The sequence below is a fragment of the Muscardinus avellanarius genome (genome assembly GCF_963383645.1).
Source record: "Muscardinus avellanarius genome assembly, chromosome: 4".
Taxonomy (NCBI): domain Eukaryota; kingdom Metazoa; phylum Chordata; class Mammalia; order Rodentia; family Gliridae; genus Muscardinus; species Muscardinus avellanarius.
In genome coordinates, this window is record NC_137789.1 from 131,393,888 (window position 1) to 131,418,086 (window position 24,199).

Below are 24,199 nucleotides of genomic sequence, written 5' to 3' on the forward strand. Positions count from 1 at the left end.
AACTTGATTTTTTTGTTTTTTACATATGTTCACAGCCAAGAGTTTACCTTGAGTATGAGGAAACTTTAGACTTTGAATTTTTGAGTGATGCTGGAATGGTTAAGACTATAAGAACTCTTAGAGATTGATTAAATGCATATCACATTATGAGGTGACCATCAGGTGTAGGTGGGCAGGGTGGCATGTAATAATTTGGATTTAGAATGCTCCCCGAGTATTTATAGAAACAAGGTAGCAATGTTGGAAGTGGGGCTTGGTTGCTAACAAGGGGTCTCTGGGGTTTTGGCTTTGGGATTATATATGATCTCCCTGCCCCCTGTTTTATCTCTGCTTCTAGCCTCCATGACTTGAGAGCAGATTCTTATGCTCTCCCTCTCTCTGTTTCCTGTGGCCATGCCCTGATCTCTGAAGATCTGGGGTTACATGGACTGAACTTCTAAATCTTCAAAAGCTGTGTGCAAAAATCTTTCTTCCCCTAAATTGTGTGGTGAGTTGTTTTGGATTATAGCAAAGAGAATGCTGACTGAGACACCAAGTATGATAGCAGTTATGTCTATTTTTCTCCCTTTGGTTCTGTTAGGTTTGAGGTGTATTTGAATTTCTGTTATGAGGTACTGTATGAATTTTGCATTGCTGCTCTAAACAAATCATCATAGCAGTGTAAAGTGTTATATTCTTCTAGTTCTATAGGTTAAAAATCAATGCGGGTCTCACTGGGAGAAAAATCAGAGTACTGGGAGGGGTATTTTCCTTTGAATGTACTAAGGAAGAATCCATGCCCTTGCCTTTTCCAGCTTCTAAAGGCTGTCCACATTCTCCCTCATCTCAAGTTCAGCAGCCTTTCAATTTCTTCTTCCTCTTCTAAAGTTGAATCTCTCTATACCATCACTTTTCTGCTCTCTTTTTATTCTTTTGGTTATAATGGGGTTCAACTAGATAAACCAGCATACGCTGCATACTTTAGTTCAGCTGATTAGCAGTCTAAATTCCATCTGCAACTTTACTTCCTTTTAGATGTAATGAAACATTTACAGGTTCTGGAGATTAGCATGTAGACATCTTGGAGGGGACCATTATTCTGCCTGTCACAGATATATACATTTATAATATTATGTATTACTTATGAACTTATGCTTTTAACACTATAAATAGTCTCTTCTTCTTTAGAAACACTCCTTTTTGTATCTATTTTGTCTAATTTCAATACAGCATAATTAGGTTTTTATTATCATTGCTTGCAGGGTATATAATTTACATTCTTTTACATTTAGTTTGTCAATGTACATATCTTTAAATGTATCTCTTGTAGGTAGAATATAGTTGGGTATTTTATAGCATCCAATCTGATAATATTTACTTTTTAATTATCTGTTTAGGATGATTAGGCTTAATATAATTATTAATGTGGTTGTGGTTAGGTCTATCATTTTGCTATTTGATTTGTACTTTCTTTTTTCATTTATTTTGTCATTATGTTCCTTCTTTTCTAATTTTTGATTCTAATTAACTATATATTAGTATTCCACTTTAATTCCAATATGGTTTTTAACTATATCTTTTGTCAGCATGTTTTAAGTTATTTCTCCAAGAATATAATTTTCACCCTTAATAATACAGTCTTCTTACAGGAAATATTAAACTACTCTATGTAAAAAGAGTCTTGCAACAGTATAATTGCATTGATTGCCTCTTCCATTCCCCATCCTTCACGGCATTCTTGCCATATATTTTTATATCTATATATGTTATAAACCACACAATACAATTTATATTTTTGTACTAGATTTTGTATTTACTTTTTATTGTTGTTGCTTTGCAGCACTGGGGACTGAACCTAGGGAGCTCTACCACTGAGCTATATCCTCAGCCCTTTTTTATTTATTTTTTTGGGACAATGTCTTACTGAGTTCCCCAGGCTGGGCTTAAGTTGCAATCTTGCCTTAGTCCTTAGTAGCTGCAATTACAGGTGTATGCCATTGCACCTGGCAAGTGTGTTGTTTTCTAAAATAATTTAAGTGAAAAATAGTTTTTTTTGTTTAACCACAAATCATTTCCAATGCTCTTTGTTATTATTATTTTTGTGGGTTTGGGGATGGAACCCAGGGGCATTTGACCTCTGAGCTACACCCCCTGCCCAATTTTTTTCTTTCTTTCTTTTTTTTTTTTAACAGGGCCTCACTGAGTTGCAGAGGGCCTCACTAAATAGTTGAGGCTGTCCATGAACCGTGATCCTCCAGTCTCAGCCTCCCGAATGCTGGGATTACAAGCATGCACCACCACACCTGGCTGTTCTTTGTTATTTTTAAGAATTTATTTTTTTCTGTTATTTTCTTTCTGTCCGAAGAGCTTTAGTATTTTTTGTATCATAAATTTACTAGCTTTCATTTATAAAAAATGTCTCCATTTCATTTTCATTTAATGAGTATTTTATTAATGGAATATTACCCATCCATAAAAAAATGACATTCTGTCATTTGGGGCTACCTGGGTAAGGGTAGAGAACAATATGCTACGAACTTGAGTCAGTCACAGAAAGGAAAATACTATATGTTCTCACTAATGTGTGGAAGCTAAAAAAGGTAACCTCATAGAAGTAGAGTAGAATCGTGGTCATTAGAGGCTTTTATGGTGTGCATTTCATTGCTGATATTCCACATGTAATAACTCAGTATGGCCATTTCCAGTTAGTCTGAATATTTACAGTTGCTTTTTAAAAATCTTTGTCAGTTAATTCCAATATCTAGATCACCTCAGGATTTTATTCATTGCTTATTCTCTTGACCATGGTTTACATTTTTCTGTTTCTGTACATGTCTAGTACTTTTTAAAATTGCTTACTGGAATATGTACTCCAGAGACAGAGCGTGTTGGTTCTGAACCTATCAGGAGGTTGAAGGAATGACTGATCATCTTGCCCATATGGAGATGTCAGTTTATATTTGGGGAAAGTCTCTTTTAGTTATACTTCAGTCTTAGGGCAAACTCTTAGTCTTAGGATACAGACTTTACCCCTAAGTTATAACTCTTCTAGGTTTCATTAGAAAGAACAAAATACTTGACAACCCCCTCTAAATTTGAGAGTTTCAAATTCCAATCCCTATTCAACTTTTTTAGCTTTCTAGCTGTTGCTTTTCATCAGGCTTTGGAGTCTCTCATAAATATATGCATTTAGGGATCAAAGTTTTGAGGCAAGTTCATATGCATATTTAGCATGGTTCCTCTGTAGTTCCTTTCTTATGAGATTTCCACTCTGAAGTTCTAGCCTTTGACTCCTTCTGACACCTCAAACCAATACAACCATGTATTTCTGTTTGAGTTCTGGTTACTTTACCATGCATGGATAGTTAATGGTTAATAGCAAAAGTTATGCTTAAGTGTAGCTCCCATCTAGTACCATTTACTTCTTTCAAGGATTGAATATCTTCCTTTAGCTTCTACTTCCTTTTGGTTACTCTCTAGTGTTTTACATTTTTTGTGTTTTTTTGTTGTTGTTTTTTGGTTTTGGGTTTTTTTCGGTGGTACTAGGATTCCTGGAAATCCTTCTAACTCCGGGCTACACTCCCAGACCCATTTTTATATTTTTATTTGGAAACAGGGTCTCTTAAGCCAGTGAGACTGGATTTGAACCTGCGCGATCCTCCTGTCTCCGCCTCCCAAGTGCAAGGATTACAAACATGCGCCACCACACCTGGCACATTTTTGTTTCTTTTTTTTTAAGTAAATGTCCAAATTTTTTTCATTGATATCTATAAGAGAGTGATTCTAATACAAGCCATTCCATTATATTTATAACGAGAACTTCATCTCATTAATTCTTGTTGGGTTTCTTACATGAACTGGTGGACAGAACCAATGATAGTTATATATCTTGCTCCTCAAAATATAGAATATTCAAGAGTATGAGCTTCCAAATTAAAACAGTCAAATGACAGAAATCCATTTACTCATGACTGCAAAGTCAGGGTTATGATTGTTCAGTCTCTAATCTCCATATCCTAACACTGAATTAATTTTTTGCTATGTATATATACATTTATCACGTGAAAAATCACAAATTCTGTTAGTTTCCTCCATTTTTCTGACAACAACTCTTGATTTCCTTTGTATTATTAAGCAGTCTTCACCTCAGATTTTCTCAGGGTTGAAGAAACATAGCATTAGAATTCAATTTTCACTGAGTCCTCCTAGCTAAGATTTCCTGGAATTCTTCAATGAATATTTAAGTCTGGACTGAAAAATAAGGTTGGGATTGACAAAGAGAAGATTCCAGGTGCTACTTGTCCCCTAAATGTGTGTTGATCCTGACACCAAAATAAACATAACCCTCTTCCTGTTTTTTGTTTGGGGGTTAGGGTTTTTTGACATAGTTGCATGCATGTGATATTTATTTTGAAATAATGCTAATATTTTTAGTAGCCAATAATATTTTTTTGGTGTGTGTGTGTGTGGTACTGGGGATTGAACTCAGGGGCATTCTACCTCTGAACTAAACACTCAGTCCTTTTTTTATTCTTTGTTTTGAAGCAGAGTCTCACTAAGTTGTAGAGGTTCTCACTAAATAGCGGAAGCTGGCCACAAACCTGTGATCCTCCTATCTCAGCCTCCCAAGCACTGGGATTAAAAAGCTTGCCCCACCATACCTGGCTTAAACAGATACATTTGTGGGGGGGTACTGAGGATGGAACCCAACGGCTTTCTACCTCCAGGTTATACTCCCAGAACTATTTTATATTTTATTTGGAAACAGGGTCTAAGTTGCTGAAACCCTCACTAAGTAGCTGAGGCTGGCTTCAAACCTTCCCAAGCCTTCTGTCTCAGCCTCCCAAGCATGGGATTACAAGCATATGTCACCACACCCAGCAACAGATAGGTTTTAAAAGTGTACTCCATATATATTTCACTTCATTCCATTTGTAGCAGATGGAATACTTGAACAAGAGAAAAGCTTTCTTTAATCCTTCCCTGTCAGGCATGATGATTGAAATCATCCATTCTTATCCAATAATCTCATTATTTCTCCCTGCAAATCCAATAAATTTGTTAAGCTTTAGCCTTTATTCTACATTATCCATACAGTCATTGGTGAGGATGCTGAACAGGATTCTAGCAAAAAGATACTGTCTTATTATCAAAGCAATAAAAGTCAAGTCAATAGCCCTTGGACTGATTGCTTTCTTTGAAATTTTTGGATTTTTGAAAACTTCCTCTAAATTATAGAAAAATAGAAATAATATAGCCCCTACTTCACTTGATTGCAGTGAGAATCAGATATGGCATGGCATACAAAGTTCTAGAATGGTTTCTGGCACATTATTATTATTGTCATTGTTATTTTTCAAATATAAATGCCTAAGAAAAAAATTTTCTAAATAAGCACTTGACAAGTCAAGTAAGTTCCATTCTAGTGGAAGAGAAAAACAAATTACAAAAATAAGTTATGATAAAATAATTTAAATTATTATAAGTGCTACAAAAACAAATAACTAATAAAAATGAAATGGGACCTGTTTGGGATTAGGATCATCAGAGAAGGCATCTCTAATCAGATGGAAAGTAAAATGAGACTTAAAAGAAGACATCAGAAGGCAATTTTTGGTCTCAATATGTAGCAACACTTTGGAGTTTTAAACAAGGGGTTTTAAGATCCTTAATCTATGACTCATATAAACAAGTTAAAGAAGGCTAAGAATTTATGAAAAAATTTTGAAACTTACTATTCAGATAAACTAAGAGTATAAATATAGACTAAAATATCCCCCATTATAACTAAAGTTATAGATTACCAAAAAACAAAAATCTTTTGGGTATATATATATATATATATATATATATATATATATTAAGTATATATATAGTGTATGTATATATATATAGTATATATACTATAGTGTGTGTGTGTGTGTGTGTGTGTGTGTGTGTGTGTGTGTGTGCTGGAACCCAGGGACAGTCTACCTCTGAGCTATAGCCCCTGCCCTATTTTTATTCTTTGAAACAGGGTCTAAGTTGCGAAGGGCCTCACTAAGAAGCTGAGGCTGTCCGCGAACCATGATCCTCTGGTCTCAGCCTCTCAAATGCTGGGATTATAAGTGTGTGTCACCACACCTGGATTGGGTATATTTTAATTAAGAATTGCTCTTTCTTTTGCACCTGTCATGAATTCTCAATGGATAGTGTGATCCACTTAAAACAGGACAGACAAGAAGAGTACATGCTCTTAGTGAGGGGGTAACTGAGAATGACAGGGCTAGCAGAGTCTAGAATGGGAATGCAAATGCCTGAGCTGGGAAAACCATATTAGGTGAAAGAGCACTGAGATGCAGTAGAATAGATTTCTTACAAAACAGAGAAGGTTTCCAGTATGAAATTGGCAAGACACTATAGCACAATGCTGGATATTCTAGCTTAAAACCATAAAGAGATTTAAAGTCTATTTAAACTAATATGTCAGGTAATTATCCTAAAAGCCAAGTTACCTTTGGGGTAACAGGTCTTTGTCACTGTAAGCTTCTTTGGGGGTATGCTGAGGCTTATCTCTTAAAGTTGCGGCATTCTCTTGGTATTAAAATCATATTAGTGAATAGCTTAACATTAATTAACTCTACAGCATCAATATAATAAAGTGCTTCTATTTTCACAAGATATATTGAAAACAAAAACAATTTCCTCTTTTACATCATGAAATTTATTCCCAAATAAGAGTCAATTGGGAAATGTTGGCATACTTAGATCTTCATTACCTCTCACTCATGACAAATTAAAATTGTACATAATAGTTGAACTCTCCAAAATGTGTTTGTGTTTTGGGGATTTTTAAAATTTTGGTTGGTGGTTTTTTTATAATTTTTATTGGTACACTGTACTCTCACATGAAAGCAAAATTTATAGTGACATTTATATATGTCTATGCCATTATTTGGTCTGTTTACTTTCCTGCGTTTCCCCTTTCCTTCCAGTACTCCCTCCTTATGAATGATCGATTACCAGTGATACATTCACTTGTGCATGATCTGCTCCTTCCCCACATCTCCTCTTTCCCTCCTCTTCTCTCTCTCTCAATCTCTTTCCACTATTATGGTGGTATTTCTTCTAACTTTCATGAGATACCTTTCCTTTGTGTTTTGAAAATAATAAAACAAAATTATAATACTATGAGAAAGTATGTACCATAATTCTGACAAATTAACTTTTGGTTAATCTTCATTTTTTTCTCAAAGGATTTTTTTCTTAAATGTCAGCTATGAACTTGGTCACAGATAATTATCTTTCATAACAAATAAGAGCAAAAGTGATGAATACCTACTGTTGCCAGGTAACTGCATCCACTGTGCTTCCTGCCACCTTCATGAATCTGTAAGGAATAGAGAAAAAAAAAGTAGTGCTGTGCTCTCTGAGAGGATCCACAGACATAATTATGGTCCACCCATAGCTATTAAAGGTTTAATATAAAGAAAGTTAAGGTAACCATAATTACAGCTCCTCATGCCCCTCACCACTTAGAAATAAAAAACCCAATACTATATGTGTTTTCTCGAGCCCAAGCCTGATGGTTCTCACATTTGCTTTCCTATAATTAACAGTTATTTGTGCCCTTTTCAATTTGCTAAGAAATCTGTTCTTTGCTAGGAAACAAACAATAACATTTCCCAAGGATGATACCACAATAGATGCCCTTGAAAAGCTGTAGCCTCACTTCCCAGAGAAAGCATGGGGAAACTCAGTTTGTTTATGAAACTACAAGGTATCATAAAATATGCCCCAGTGAAGGGCTTTCATGACTTTCTGTGTGTAGAAGTCTGAACACCACAAAGAGAAACCTATCCACTTCTGGAGCAACTATGTAGAGAAATGAGTGTCCTCTGACAAGTATGCTCAGCTCTAGAGGAAAACCAAGCCTGGTTCTGGGCACCTAAGCACAAAGAAAATCCTTGCTAGCAGTTTCCCATTGCCCTGTGTTCTTGGAGGTGTCAGGAGAACCAAAGGGCCAGGAAGATACATCTGGGACTCACAGATGCTACAGGGTATCATCAATCACATGTCTGTGAATAACTCAATTTCTTCCTACCTCCTTCTCCCCATCCACATGTTCTGAGGCCATGTGCTGTGAGGGCTAGTATTACTCTTTGAAAGAGTTACAACCCAGACACAGGAAATCAAAGAGAACAGCTCAGTTCTTTAGCCCAGAGACTCAGGAGTGGAACTTTTCTTCAAAGGAAACAATCTAATAGTACTTTATAACCAAAGAACTCTTCCAACAGGGAAGGAGACAATGTTTTGTCTGGAAACCACTATCCCTGCTCTAGCCCAGCATAATTTCACCAAGTAGTTGTGCAGACAACAGGATTGCTATGAGCCACCCAGACAGTTTCTGCTTTGCTGTGATAGTGGAAGGGACTGAGTTTCTCTGTAGGGTGGATGAGAGGAGGCAATGGGATAGATTACCAGGACTTTTGGTTAGCAGCAAATTCAGTTCATAAAAGGAGAAGAAAAGGAAGGGGCTGGGAAGGAAGGGGTAAAACAGGTAGGAGGAGGGGAAGGAGGAGGAAGGTGAAGCCACCATGGTGACCCTACCTGGGCTCTTGTCTGCATGGTTTTGCTTTTTTTTCTACATGCCATTCAGCAGTCAATTGCAAGAATGCGGGAAATGGATCATAAGCGTGACCCAGTAATGAAATTGGTTTAATAGGAAGGGCCAAAATGTCAATGTAGGTTGATGGGAATATAACATTTACTGAATACTCAGTACTAGTCATTCATGTGCAAGTTCTTATATTTCTCAAAATTGCTTTGCCTGGTGATATGGGTATTACTGATCCCATATACAGATGATTCAGCCTCCTTACTGGTTAGAGAAGGAACATCTCCCAGACAGCAGACACAGCTGGGGTATATAGGGTCATCCTGCTCTCCATGAGGAGCAGCAATCCTTGGGAAGCAAGGTACTGCTTTTTAGATACATGCATTTCTCTTTGTCTCCCCTCATCTCATTTCCCCAGTCCAGGGAACTCTCTTTTGATTTGAGGAGAGTAGCTCCACTGCCTCACTGCTTCTGCCCCTTCACCTAGGCTCCCCCTTTTGTTGTTGTTTTTCTTTGGTAGTAGTGATTAAATCTAGGAACATTCACCTCCAAGCTACACCCCATCCCTTTTTATTTTTTATTTTGAAACAGAGTCTATAAGTTGCTGAGGGTTTCTGTAAGTTGCGGAGGTTTGCTAAAACCTATGAGTCCTCCCTCCCAAATACTGAAATTATAGGTAAGCCACCACACCTGGTTTAGGATTCCCCTTTTGGAAATAAAAAGCTAAAAATGCTTCTACATGTTTGAAAAAACACTTTTCAAAAAAAGGATAAATGGCCAGAGTACCCTCACTGCTTGTTGGCTTTTCCTCAAAGACTTGAGTACTTCAGTATTAAATTGTAAGGCAATGTGCTAAATGCAGGTATCAAAAAGTGACTGACTCAGAACCCCTGCAACAGGAAAACTACAGAGAAGCCCAGGAAACCATATATAGGAAATGTTTCTGTGTGTTGTTTTATGGGTCCAAATTAATGCTGTGGGACTGCAGTCAAGAGAGCAGTCAGGTTCACCTTGTATAGTATTAGAAGAAGGGATTCAGACTAAGAAAAGCTTCATTCTCACACATGATGCTGAATCTGACATTGGAGGGTAGGATTTTGCCATGAGGAGCAGCCCAGTCAAAGGATGGAATTAATAAAAAAAGGATGAGTCAAGGTGAGCTGTGTTCTTGGGTCCTGTGAGACTGGATATCTGAGAACGAGTAAGGCAGTGGCAGGTCAGGTGGCTGTGATGCTAACAAGTATGGCCTTATCCCTTAACAACAAGATGCAAGTATAGCTCCTACTTATCATTGTATGACTAGCACCCCCCAAAATACTATGAGATACAACTAGCTCATCCTCCAAGCATATTTGTTGGATTTATACTGTGATTAAACATAACCAAAGGAGTGTCAGGATCAGATTTGAGTTTTAGGAAAATCACTCTGCTATAATAAAGATGAAAGTTACTAGTATAGCTTAACTGGCAAGATATAAGTACAGAGATATGGGAGGCTTTGAAATGTGGGAATGAAAAAAAAAGATGCAATTAAGGAAAACTGTTGGTGTGTTAGAGAAAGAGATAATGCCAAAATATAACTGCAGTAACACAATTGTGGAACATGAGGAAGTCATCAGAGCACTTTCGATGCTGATATGGGTGAATATATTCTAATGCTCTCAAATATGTCTCAAAGAACTTGAAATAAATGTAGTCATTGGCAATAACAGCTGTGTATTCACAAAAAATAAGGACAAAACTTAATTCCCTGCTTGTCTGTTCTGGACAGGCAATCCAAACCGTATCTAATTTTGTATGTTGGAAATTAGAAACTATTTCCTCACGGTAATATAATTTGGAGATCCTCATATGCATTATTTTGTTTTAGGTCCTTTAAAATATTCAATTATCAAAGTAACATAAAATAGCTAGAAAACTATACTTAATAAGATTTAAAGTTGTGTTAATTTTTTTCTGTTTACACCCATACCTCACATCCATCACATACAATTTATAAAATCTATACTTAAATATAAAATGTTTTACCCCACAAATGGAATATCAGATAGTTTACAGATAATCTTTTTTTTTTTTTTGGTGGTACTGGGGATGGAACCCTTCTACCTCCAAATTATACTCCCAGACCTATTTTATATTTTTATTTGGAAACAGGGTCTCTTAAGCCAGCAAGGGGCTTCAAACCTGCACGATCTTCCTGTTTCTGCCTCCCAAGCATGGGGATTACAAGCATGCATCACCACACCTGGCTACAGATAATCATTTTAAAATAAAATACAGAAAAATATCTACCATCACTCTACAGAAGAAACTAATTATTCTTCCTAAGAATAATTATGGGAAACTAATTTATGGGTTTAAATCTTTCTTTCTTTCTTTCTTTCTTTCTTTCCTTTTTTTTGGTGGTACTAGGGATGGAACCCAGGGGCCTTCTATCTCCAGGCTACACTTACAGACCTATCTTATATTTTATTTGAAAATCGTCTCACTAAGTTGCTGAGAGCCTCATTGAATAGTTGAGGCTGGCTTTGACCTGCGCAATCCTCCTGTTTCAGCCTCCCCAAGCGCAGGGATTACAAGTGTGCACCACCACGCCCAGCAGGTTTAAATAATTCTAATTAAAAATTCCAGTATATATTTTTGAAACTTTGCAAAGTCATTATAATCTTCCTCTGGAAGAAAGTAAGAAAATTAATAAACACTGAAATAATGAATAGACATTTATTTGCTCTTACATGTTAAAATATACTGTAAAAGTGATAATTATTAACACATTCCTAAGGAAATCTATGAAACACAATAGATTTATTTTAAGATTTATAGTTAGGAATTTATTGCATGAAAAAGAATTTAGTATATAAAAATTTGAAGTATTTTTAGTGAGGCCATGTGATTCATTGTCTATTTGGAAAATAAATTAAAGTCAGTCTTGATAATTTATTTTGTATAAGAAACCAAAATAGGCAAATACAGTTTAGTTTAATTGTAGTTTTAGAAATATTTAATCCCCTAAATGTTTGATATTTTAAAACAAATTATGGATCTTTTAACTTCAGTATGATATTAAAGCAATAGAAAGTTGTTGAAGTTAACTGAGGAACATCATTATTAAATATGTGGCCATTAAAAATTTCTATAAGCTATATTCTACCTTTTTCCTTCTTAGAAAAATGATGAAACTAATAATATAAAAGGATTTCTACATTTATTCTCAAGAGAAAAAAATCAAATTTGCAAGTAATGTCAAGCAAAATATTCATCTCTAAATCCTACCAAGATGGCAAAAGACACATTTGTTGGTTGTTTTTCTCTGTGTGTGTGTGTGTGTGTGTGTGTGTGTGTGTGTGTGTGTGTTACTTGGGATGGAATCCAGGGGCATTCTACCCCTGAGGTATACCCCCAGCCCTATTTTTTTATTCCTTGTTTGGAAACAAGGTCTTACTGAGTTGCAAAGGGCCTCACTAAGCAGCTGAGGATGTCTGCGAATGGAGATCCTCCTGTCTAAGCTTCCCAAATGCTGGGTTTACACGTGTGTGCCACCACGCCTGGCACACCTTTGTTTTTTGAGTAGTATAAAAAACTCATAATAGGTGCACATATTATGTTTAAGAAATCACTCAGCCAAAAATCAGGAGGGAGGGGGAAGAGAATGGGGTGGGACTTGGGAAGGGCTAAATGAGTGATATGTGCATGTATGCCTCTAACATCTTGTACCCCATTAAGATGTATGACTTCAATGCACTAATAAAAAAATAAATCTTTGAATATATTTTTAAAAACTAGATAAAGGGAAACCAACCACAGAACTAATACATATAAAGGAAATTGATTAGACAAAATTCCAAGGAAGAGGTATTATAATAAATGATTTGGTAGTATTATCCCCACCTCCATAATCCTTTCATGAAGATTACTGCTTTCAATATCTACTCTGTATCTATATTTCTATCCTCTGTTTATATATCTACATTGCCAATACATTAGACAAGTTCAAAAAGATCATAATTTTCTTTGCTTAAATCTAACACTGATCAATTTTTCTGTTCTCTAATTCTGCCTGCTTCTCAGAAACACATAAATGAATAACTTCAACACAACTGAAAATGCTCAGCAAAGTAATACTAGAGGTAGAATAACATTCACAGAGAATAGTTCTGCCAGGAGTGAAATACTACTAGGAAAGTGAATTTCTGCTTAGGTTTGGTGTTATCTAAGGATTTACAACCACCCACTTCCATTATAATCTCTTCATTTAGGTCTATGAATGTTCAACTTAAAGGTGACCCAGGATGTGGATACTGTCAAAAGGGAAGATCTTGGTTTTCCAAGATTGGATGTTTCCATACACAAATTATGATTGTAAAGATCTGTAATACTCTCAGAGAAGAAGGAGTATTTGCCCTCATGCTGACCTCTACTCATACAAAGTAGTGCAATGGAGAGAAGGGGGGACAGGGACCTGTATCAGAAGAAAGTGGCCAGTGCCAGGCAAACATCTCAGTATCTGGGGGGCTTTCCCATTGGAGCCGGTCTGCTGTTATAGAAAAGAACAAAATATCCCCTTTCTTCCTGAGAGTTCCTTTCTTTCCCCAGGGGACTCCAAATCTGGGAGAATTTCTTTCCTTTGTTATCCACCTGCACATATGACGTATCTGAAATATTGTTGAGCCTTCTCTCCCAGGGCATATCACAACTCTCTCTTATAATAAAGACCATCTTTATTCATGGTCTTTAGGGTTTGATTTCTATTTCTGTACCATAAGTACAACCCTAAAAACTGGATTCTGAATTTTGCTCCCAGGAAAGAGGATAAATCCTTTACAGAGAACTAGATGTCTAAATGAATATATACTTTAATAAAAGTACAGCAGCCTGACTTTTCATGTTCACAAAAAGAATCTTTTATTATGTAACTAGCATGAGTAAAGCTATGACAATCATTCTACCCCAAAGCCCAGGAACTTGTGAAATGATTATTTGTCTTGGATTACAGTAAGCCAAGCCAAACTCTAGATAAACTGCAAATTTGGGGACATCTTCCATTTGGCTCAATGCCACTTACTTTATCATGGCTAATTATATTCTGAGCAAAAGTAGGTGATGCATAGAACAAATGAAATATTGGCAGCTCTCTTTGTGTTTCTCTTCTTCCCTTCCTCCTTTCAATATTTCTTCCCTCTATCTTCCATTACTCTCTGCCTCTCCCCTTCTCACCCTATTCACATATAATATCACACTGGAGGTAGACTGATAATAGCAAAGATATATTATGTTTATTGACTTTAATGGCTAGTTTAGATCTCTATTTAGGCTTCACTTTGAAAGATTATATTTCCCTTCACTTGATAAATTTATAGTCTTTAATATATAGGATTTGAGATGGTTGAGACTAATCTTTCATGTCAATAGTAGTCACATACAGGAGGTTTAATTTAAGGATGACTTTGAACAAAGAAAGGAAAAAATATGTGAGCTACCATTTACTGACTGACAGATAGTTGGTAACAGTTTAACAACCCTATAAGTTGGTACTATCCCTTTCAGTTTATAGGTGAAGAAACTGTACTAAAAAACAAACAAACAAACAAACAAACAGGTAATGGGATGCAGAGTTGGGACTTAGACCCAATTTGGACTCCAAGGCCTTTGTCATTAGAGATGGCAGGTTTGTAGTCTGTGGGGTGCTGCTCCTTTGCCTGAGCCTATGGAAGATCCTAGTAGTAGACATTAATACTCCCTCACCTGTCTGAAAGTTGGTCTAAGAATCCTTCCCAAGATAAGGTGCCAGACATTGTTACTTGGCGCTGGCTTTCCAGATGAAGCCAACTTGCTGCCAGTAGGGGAGTTGGGAGGAAGGAGGTTGTGGGGCAATGTTTGGAAAAAGACAGAGGCAGATTTTAGAGAATAACAGAGGAGAACAAACGGGTTTGCTTGATTAGAAAAAAAGGCAGACAATGGGGTGATGAGGGAAGATGTTGAACTCTATCTAGAAAGCTCTAGTTGGAGCCAGAAAGGGCTATTTAGAGAAACATTGTGATTCACGTGGCTTGACAGTCCCATAAGCTGCTGAGGAAGTTGTGAAGGCTTGTAGTCAAGCAAAGAAGGCTATAACTTACTTGATATAATTTTCCCTGGCTGTGGAGCCTAATGGGAAGGAGAAAAATGCATCAGAATGTCACAGTGACTTTTACACAGAAAATTAAACTTTTCAAAAGCTAGAGCCCCAATAAGAAGCTGACTGTTTGAACATGAACACTGTAGGCCTCCGGTAAAAAAGAAGTGTGTTTTATATTGTATTCTTGACTGACTTAGTTGAGAGATGAAGATTGAGGAAAACAGTACCACAGAGTAGAAAGAAAATGGGTCTAGAGGTAAGATTTCTAGGTTTGAGAGCTGGCTCTACCACTCACTAGTCATGTGCCCCTTGAGCAAGTGTTTAACCTCCCTGGAACATTTCATATGGAGAGAACAGCATCTATTCCCCAAAGATATTGTGAAGATTAACAATAAAATATACATGAAGGAACAAGGGCCATTCATGGTACACTGTTGACACTCAATAAACCTGAATTTCCTTTTCCTTTTCTCACTTGTGACCTTAACAGTTTTGTGTTGGCATTCCTCAAACTGTAAAATAAAGAAAAGACCTGCATTTCTTAGTGATTCTCATGCTTCTGTCTATAACCATCTCCCCCTGCATCCCGTTTCCACACAGTCTAGTTTGGCATGACCGAGCTGGTTCCTAAAAATTATGCTACATTTAAAATAATTCCTCTAGGTGCCTCGAATGTTGGAGAATCACGAATTACACCCTCATCCAATTCTAATCTTGGCAGCACCTGTAAAGTTAGAGCATTCTTGGAGGAGAAAGTAGAGTTATAAGGGATAAAACAGGAAAATGAGAGAAATAACAGAAAAAAAGAAAGTAGGGAGGAATATACCAAATCTAAGTCTACGTTCCAGGACTTCAGCTTCCTTCTTGAATGTTCTAACTCCCATCCCAGAGTGATTTTTCTGATATTACATGCAGAGACTAAGCTTAAGTTTTGGTAAGGAAATAGGCTGCTTCTCCAGTCAGGAAAGAGCTCCTTTCCAGAAAGAAACTTTTTAAAGTAAAAGTAAGTTTAGAAGTAACTCGTCTTTAACATAGTTCTCAGCTAGGGAGCAGGTCTGTGCAGTAGCCAGGACCTTCCTGATAATGAGCACTGAACAGCGTTGGTCTCTTTTTTGAGCCAAAGAGATATAAAGTCTCTTCTTATGAACTAGGAGGAATATATTATTCTCTTTTTTTCCTCTTGTAGTTTGGTGAAGTCATACAACACTTTCACAGTTGAAATAAAACAGAACGATTATTAGGAATAACATTGTGATAATTACTGTGTGCACCAAATTGTCCCCAGCTGTGCATCTTTCCACTCCAGGCAAGAATGTGGCATAAACAGGTTTTCAGGCAGGAAGCAGAGCTGTGATCATTCTCATTGCACTGACATGTTATTGTAGCTAATCTTCCTAGTTTCCTTCCTCACCAAGTCTCTGAACTGCTCAGAACCTACACCAGAGTCATATGCAAAACAAAAAAACAAAAACCAAACTAAGTCTCTTCAACTTTAAAATATATGCTCTTTAACAATTGTGGCTATCATTTCTTTGGATGTTAACATGTACCAGGAACGTCCTAAGCATTTTCAATTCATAATCTTATTCATTTTCACCACAAACTTGCAAAAAAGTTCATTAAACCCATTTTACAAGATGAAGAAAGAGAAGTTTTAGAATTTTCAAAATTCCTCAAAATTGCCCAGATAGGATATACTGTGGTCTCATCTAATTCCAGGAGACTTAGTTTTCACCATCCTGCTATACTGACTCACAAGAGAAAACAGAAGGATGTTGTTATATAATGAGAAATTAATTGGGAAGGTGTGTGCCAAACTAAGTGTATTAGAATTCAATATGGTTAGAGCTGAAAGAGTTCTCAGAAACAATTACTATACCTCTATAAGGAGAATGATGTCCAGAGTGGAAATGACAGAAAATAAATATCCAAAATTATCTTTTATCCTTTTAATTCTCATTACCAAGTCTCACTCTTCTCCTGACAGGCACAGGAGGGCTGGCTTCTCCATTAGACACAACAGACCAAATTTCTAGGGTCCCACAATACTTTTAGGGTGTGAGGTTAAAATCAGAAGAAAACAATTGAATTAAGCTTTAACTGGAAGAACATGTTTTGATGTATCCATCTTTATACAAGTGAAATCATAAAATATAATTTTTGGTATGAATTTAAGGAAAGAGACCCAAGAAGTTAAAAATGTACAGGACTCACAAAAATCATAATGAAAACATATCTATCTAATAGTAATAAAATGAATTTATACCCTTTTCCACTACTATGGCCTTCAGAACTATCTGTGCTCTGAATAAAATGTGGAGTCTGTAAGTCAGCATTGGACACTTAGTAGAATACTGGTACTTATATATTACCAAAGATAGGAATTATGCATATAAAAAAGAATTTTTTTTCTATTTCTTGTTTGTTGTCCATGCAACACACAGCACTTGTTGAGACCATTATTTGCTTCCTCATTCTGTCTATTCCCTTTGCTCAAACTGAATGTTTTTCAAAGCTCTGGGCGAACACAGAAGCAAAAAGTTTTAGCTAGCTTTCTATTCTTTTTTTATTTTTTTATTTTTTGGTGGTACTGGGGTTCCTGGAAACCCTTCTACCTCACGCTATACTCCCAGACCTATTTTATACTTGTATTTGGAAACAGGGTCTCTTAAGCCAGCGCAGCTGGCTTCGAACCTGCGTGATCCTCCTGTCTTTGCCTCCCAAGCACGGGGATTACAAGTGTGCACCACCACGTCCAGCTAGCTAGCTTTCTATTCTAACACAGAATGCTCTACTCGCACTCTGTAACATGTAGGAAAAACTTTTATTTTTTATTCTTAAGGTGTCAATCATTTGCTGAAGACTTTTTGACAATTTTCTATTGCTCCTGGAATACAGTTCAGTTTCCTTACTGTGTTCCACAAGGCTCTACAGTGAATCTTGTGGCCACTGCCCCAACTCTTCATGTTTGTCTTCTACCACGCTCCTTCTTGGTCTCACCAGTAATATTACTCTTCAAGATGAGCTTGCTCTGAGAATCAGACCCTGTGGTCAAATAAATATAGAAAATTCTGCTCTCCAAATTCACTTGAGATTCAGGATGTAAACTAATATATTAAAAGTGCTATAAATATTTCAGTAAATGTGTGGATCCCAGTATTTTTCAAACATACTTGACCATAAAATTTTTAAAATTTTCACCTCCATATAATGTTAATATCTAGCAGAACTGATATTTCCCAGAACACAGCTAAGGATATGCTACCAGAAGTCATTCAGTAATTTCTGAATCACCCTATTTAACATGAGTATATCAGCCTTCCATGTTTTATTTCTTCTCTCCTTTTCTACCATCTATTTTCTATCAACTGTCCCTTTACTTTCAAATTGTTAAGGTTCATAGGTTTTCTTTCTGTAACTATATTTTCTTCCTCATTTCTGAATCTAGGTCTTTTTCAAGATAGCTTCTGTGTAAACCTTAATTGATCATATATGACAGTAATAGTTGATCTCAAATTTTCTATCTTTGTCTAAAGTTCTCTGGAACATTTTCTCGATTTTTTTCTCACAATTGTCTAATTCTTTTGTGTATGTGTCTGCGGTACCGAAGATTGAACCTAGGTGTATTTTTACCTCTGAGCTATGCCCCCAGGCCTATTTTATTTTTTATTTTGAAATAGAGTCTTGTTAAGTTGCTAAGGCTGTCTTCAAAATTATGATCCTCCTGTCTTAACCACCCAAGTACTAGGATTACAGGTGCATGCCAACATACCCAGATTATCTTCCTCCAGTAATTTTATTAAATTCTTACTAGCTTTTGAAGATATAATTTATAGAAAACACTTCCATTAAGGATGCCCCACAATAATTAAAGTAATTAGGAATAAACTCAGCCAATGAGGTAAAAGACCTCTACAAAGAAAATTATAAAACACTGAAAAAAGAAATAGAAGATCTTAGAAGATGGAAAGATCTTCCATGTTCATGTATTGGTAGAATAAATATCATCAAAATGGCCATACTTCCAAAAGTGATCTACAGATTCAATGCAATACCCATTAAATTACCAAGATCATTCCTCACAGACATAGAAAAATCAGTCCTTAAATTCATTTGGAACAACAACAACAACAAAACAAACAAACAAACAAACAAACAAACAAACAAGAATAGCCAAAGTAGTTTTCAGCAACAAAAACCATGCAGGAGGCATCACAATACCTGACTTCAAACTATACTACAAAGTCATAGTAATAAAAACAGCATGGTACTGGTATAAAAAAAGATACATAGACCCATAAAACAGAATAGAAGACTCAGAAACAAATCTGCACACTTACAAACAATTGATTTCTGACCAAGGGGCCAAAAACATACACTGGAAAAAAGATAGCCTCTTCAAACTGGTGTTGGCAAAACTGGTTAACCAGATGCAGAAAAATGTAAATGAACCCCACTTTCCCAACCTGCACAAGTGTCAATTTGAGATGGATCACAGATTTGAAAATTATACCAGAGACTTTGAAACTCCTTGAAGAGGGCATAGGTCCAACACTGTAACACATAGGCACAGGTAAAACCTTTCTAAAAAAAAAACCCAAAGGCACAAGAAACTAAAAGGTGGATCAATACATAGGATTACATTAACCTGAATCTCTCCTATACAGAAAAAAAAACTATCAAGAACCTCAACTGAGAGCCAACAGAATGGGAAAGAATTTTTCCAACTATTTATAGTTGATATTTATAGTCTGATAGAAGACTAATATCTAGAATATACAGAGAACTCAAGAAACTCACCACTTAGAAAACAAATAACCCAATCAAAAAATGGGCAAGTAAACTAAATAGACACTTCACACAAAAAAGAAATTCAAATGTCCAATAAATGCATGAAAAAATTCTCAACATTAGAAATCAGAGAGATGCAAATCAAAACTACCCTGAGATTTCACCTAACTCCAACTAGAATGGCAATCATTCAAAATACAAACAACAACAAATGCTGGCAAGGATATGGAGAAGTGGGAACTCTAATACATTGTTGGTGGGATTGCAAATTAATGCAACCACTTTGGAAAACAGTATGGAGGGTCTTCAGAAGAATGGAAACTAACCTACCACATGATTCAGCAATACCATTTCTGGGTATCTACTCAAAAGAATGGAAACCAAATTTTCAAACTAATGCATGTATATCTATGTTCATAGCCACACAATTCACAACTGCTGAACTATGAAAGCAGCCAAGATGTCCATCAACAGATGAATGCATTACAAAAATATAGAATTTGTGCAGAATGAAATTTTACTCAGCCATAAAGAAGAACACAATTACACCATTTACAGGAAAAGTGTAATAATGAGATTAGTCAATCACAAAAAATAATACATTGAATGTTCTCCCTCATATGTGGAAGCTAGGGAGAAAAAGGGTCATAGGGGGAACTCTAGACAAAGAAAGAGAAACTATAGATAAGGAAATAAGGCAACCTAACTGAGGGGGATGGGAGGAGGGAAGAGGGAAATTCCCTAATGTACATGATGTACATTGACAAGTAAATCATTAAGCCAAATATGAGGAGGAATGGGAAAGGGAATGGTGTGGGGATTGAGTAAGAGCTAATTGGATGATGTGTGCACATATGCCTCTACCATCTTATACTCCATTAAGATGTATGACTACAATGCACCAATAAAATTTTTTTTAAATATGTAATTTATATATAATGCAATTCATCCATATACATGTTCAATTCAAAAGTTTTTGTTTTTTCGGTACTGGGGATGGAACCCCAAGGGCATTCTACCTCTTAGCTACACCCCCAGCCCTTTTTTAATTCTTTATTTTGAAAAAGGGTCTCACTGAGTTGCAAAGGAACTCACTAAGTATCTGAGGCTGCCCAAGAACAAAGATCCTCTTGTCTCAGCCTCCCAAATGCTGGGATTACAAGCATGTGCCACCATACTTGGCTTCAAAAGTTTTAATTACATTTACAGAGTTGTGCACTCATTAACCTACTCTAACCCTAGAATATTCACTATTATAAAAAGAAATTCTATACCCATTATCAGTCACACCTCATTTCCTTACAATCTTCATTCAAACTAAGCAACTATGAATCTAATTTTTGTCCCTGTAGTTTTTCCTGTTTTGGACGTTTCATATAAAAAGAATCATACAATGTAAAGCCTTTAGTGACTGGCTTCTGTCAGTTATAATAATAATTGTAACATATTGGAATTTCATTTTTTATTATCTAATAATATTCTATTGTATGAATATACCACATTTTATTTCCATTCATCAGATGATGGATTTCCATTTTTACTATTATAAATAATACTGCTATAAATATTTGTGTATAAGTGTTTTGTGTGAACCTTTTAAAAATTTCTCTTTGATAAGTACTTAGGAGTGAAGTTGTTCGGTTATATGGTAGTTATGATTAACCTTTTGAGCAACTACTGGACCGCTTTCCAAATCAACTGCACCATATTATATTCCCACCAGCAATGTTATGAGGGTTCCAATTTCTCTATATGCTCTCTTCATGCTATGTTTTTTTGGTTATAGTTGGTGTAAAGTGGTATTTCACTGTGGTTTTGATTTGCATTTCCTTATTAACTAATGATGCTAAATATCTATTCATGTGCTATTTGTATATATTCTTAGGAAATACGTTTGTTCAAATCCCTTCTATGCACCTCTTCATCCCGTTGTCTTTTTACTACTGAACTGTAAGAGCTCTTTATACATATTTTAGATACAAGTCCCTTATCAGACATATGACTTACAAATATTTTCTCCCATTCTTTGTGTTATCTGTTCACATTCTATTTTTTATCTAGTTTTTAAAAATATTTTTGTGCTTTTCTTGGTGCATCTCACATCATGATGTAAATCATGTTGACAATGACATGGATGCACACAGTGCTTGGTGGGTCCTCCGCCACTTCCCCATTCTCCCTCCCACTCAATATAGAGTACCAAGATTGACATTGGCATATTCACATGTATACACATAGTCAACGGTAGTATTTCCATTAATGAACCTCAGTCTTCCACCTCCTCTACCCTTATATCTCTTCCCTGGCACCACTGAGGTTTCTCCTCCATTATCTAGAGTCCATCTTATATCCCAATTACTCCTCATCCTACACATATTAGAGAAAATATATGACCTTTCATTCTCTGTGATTGGCTGATCTCACTTAACATAATGATCTCCAGGTCCTTCCATTTTATTGCAAGTGATATAATTCTGTTCTTCTTTATTGCTGAGTAAATTCCATTGTGTGTATTTCCCATAGTTTTGTAATCCATTCATTTGTTATGGACACATAGGTTAGTTCCATAGTTTGGCTATTGCAAATTGTGCTGCTATAAACATGGGTGTGCATATACTACTGTAGTTCTGTGGTTTCCTTTGGAAAGATATGCCATAGTGATATAACTGGATCATATGGTGGATACATTACCAGTTTTCTAAGAACTCTACACACTGATCTCCATAGCAGCTCAACTAGTTTGCTATCCCACCAACAGTGTAGAAGAGGTCCTATTTCTCTACATCCTCATCATCATTTATTTTATTTGACTTCTTTATAATTGCCATTCTGATTGGGGTTATGGGGAATCTCAGTGTAGTTTTGATTTGCATCTCCCTGATTGCTAATTATGTTGAACTTTTTCTTCATGTATCTGTTGGCCATTTGTATCATTCTTTTGTGAAGTTTCTATTCAGTTCAGTTGCCCATTTCTTGATTGGGTTATTTGTTGTTCTAGTATAAAGTCTTTTAAGTTCTTTCTATATTCTACATATTATTCTTCTGTCAGAGGAATAAATGGTAAAAATCTCCCATTCTGTAGGTTCTCCTTAAGACTCTTGATGGTTTTATTTGATTAGCAGATCTTTTTGGTTTGATGCCATCCCACTTATTAATCCTTATTTTAATATATTAGGTTTTGAGGGTCTTGTTGAAGAAGTTTCTTCCTGTGCCTATATGTTGGAGTATTGAACCTATGCCCTTCTCTAATACCTTCACAGTCTCGGGTCTAACTTCCATTACAAGTTCATTCTTATGCATGTTGAGAGGTAAAGATTTAGTTCCATTTTTCTACAAATAGATAGCCAGTTTTTCAGCACCATTTGTTGAAAAGGCAGTCTTTTTTCTAGCATATGTTTTTGGTCCCTTTGTTGAAGATCAAATGATTATAACTGATTTGTTTTTCTGTTTTTGTTTTTCTTTCTATTCTGTTCCATTGTCCAGAATGCCTGTATTTTGTGCCAACACCATGCTGTTTATTACTATAGCTCTATAGAATAATATGAAGTCAGTAATTGTGATGCCTTCTGCATGGTTCTTATTGCTTAGAATTGCTTTGGATATTCTGGGTGTTTTGTTTCTCCATGTGAAATTTATGACTGATTTTTCTAGTTCTATTAAAAATGACATTAGTATTTTGATAGGAATTGCATTCATTCTGTAGATCACTTTTGCTAGAATGGACCCTTGATGGTATTTATTCATCCTATCCAAGAGCAAGGGAGATATTTTCATCTTCCAAGGTCATCTTCAATTTCTTTCTTTAATGTTTTACAATTTTAATTGTAGAGATCTTTGGTTAGGTTTATTCCTAGGTATTTCATTGGTTTTGATGTTATTGTGAATGGAATTGTCTTCTGTATTTCTTTCTCTGTGGATGTATAATTGGCAACTAGAAAAGCTACTGATTTCTTTAGGTTGATTTTTATTCCTGCTACTTTGCTGAATTGGGTAATAAGCTATAGTAGTCTTTTGGTTGAGTTTTTTTGGGACTTCTAGACATAGGATCATGTCATCTGCAAACAAAGATAATTTCAATTCTTCTTTTCCTAATTTAATTCTTTTAATATCCTTCTCTTGTCTTATTGCTCTGGCAAGAGTCTCAAGAACTATATAGAAAAAGAGTGGTTATATTAGGAATCCTTGTCTTGTTCCTGATTTTAGAGGGAATTCCTGCAGTTTTTCCCCATTCAATAGGATGTTGGCTTTGGGTTTATTGAATATTGCCTTAATAATGTTAAGATACATTCCTTTTACTCCAATGTTCTGCAATGTTTTTAACATGAATGGATGTTGGATTTTGTCAAATGATTTTCAGTGTGTATTGGATTTTGTCAAATGATTTTCAGTGTGTATTGGTATGATCATGTGATTTTTGTTATTAGTTCTATTTATGTGATGAATAACATGTATTGATTTGCATATGTTGAATCAGTCTTCTTTTCCTGAAATGAAACCAACTTGGTCATAGTGTATAGTTTTCTTGATGTAGTTTTGAATGCACATGGCTAGTATTTTGTTTAGAATTTTTGCATTTATGTTCATAAATGATATTGTCTATAATTTTCTTTTCTTGAGTTATCTTTATTTGGTTTTGTTATTAATGTGATACTAGTTTCATAGAAGGCTTTGAAAGAACTCCCTCTCTTTCTATTTCACAAAATAACTTGTGAAGTATT

The 24,199-nt window shown here is 35.7% G+C and overlaps 1 protein-coding gene across 3 annotated transcripts in view; it reads right to left on the bottom strand.

The window, feature by feature from the left end:
• The window catches only part of HPSE2 (heparanase 2 (inactive)), a gene marked incomplete at both ends in the record, with an annotated part of 666,883 nt that overhangs the window by 215,620 nt on the left and 427,064 nt on the right, over positions 1–24,199 (bottom strand). For all 3 annotated transcript variants that reach the window (XM_080694401.1, XM_080694400.1, XM_080694399.1), the window contains one exon: positions 7,301–7,348. In XM_080694401.1, the coding sequence (XP_080550527.1) occupies positions 7,301–7,348 (48 nt within the window). The remainder of the gene's footprint in view (positions 1–7,300; positions 7,349–24,199) is intronic.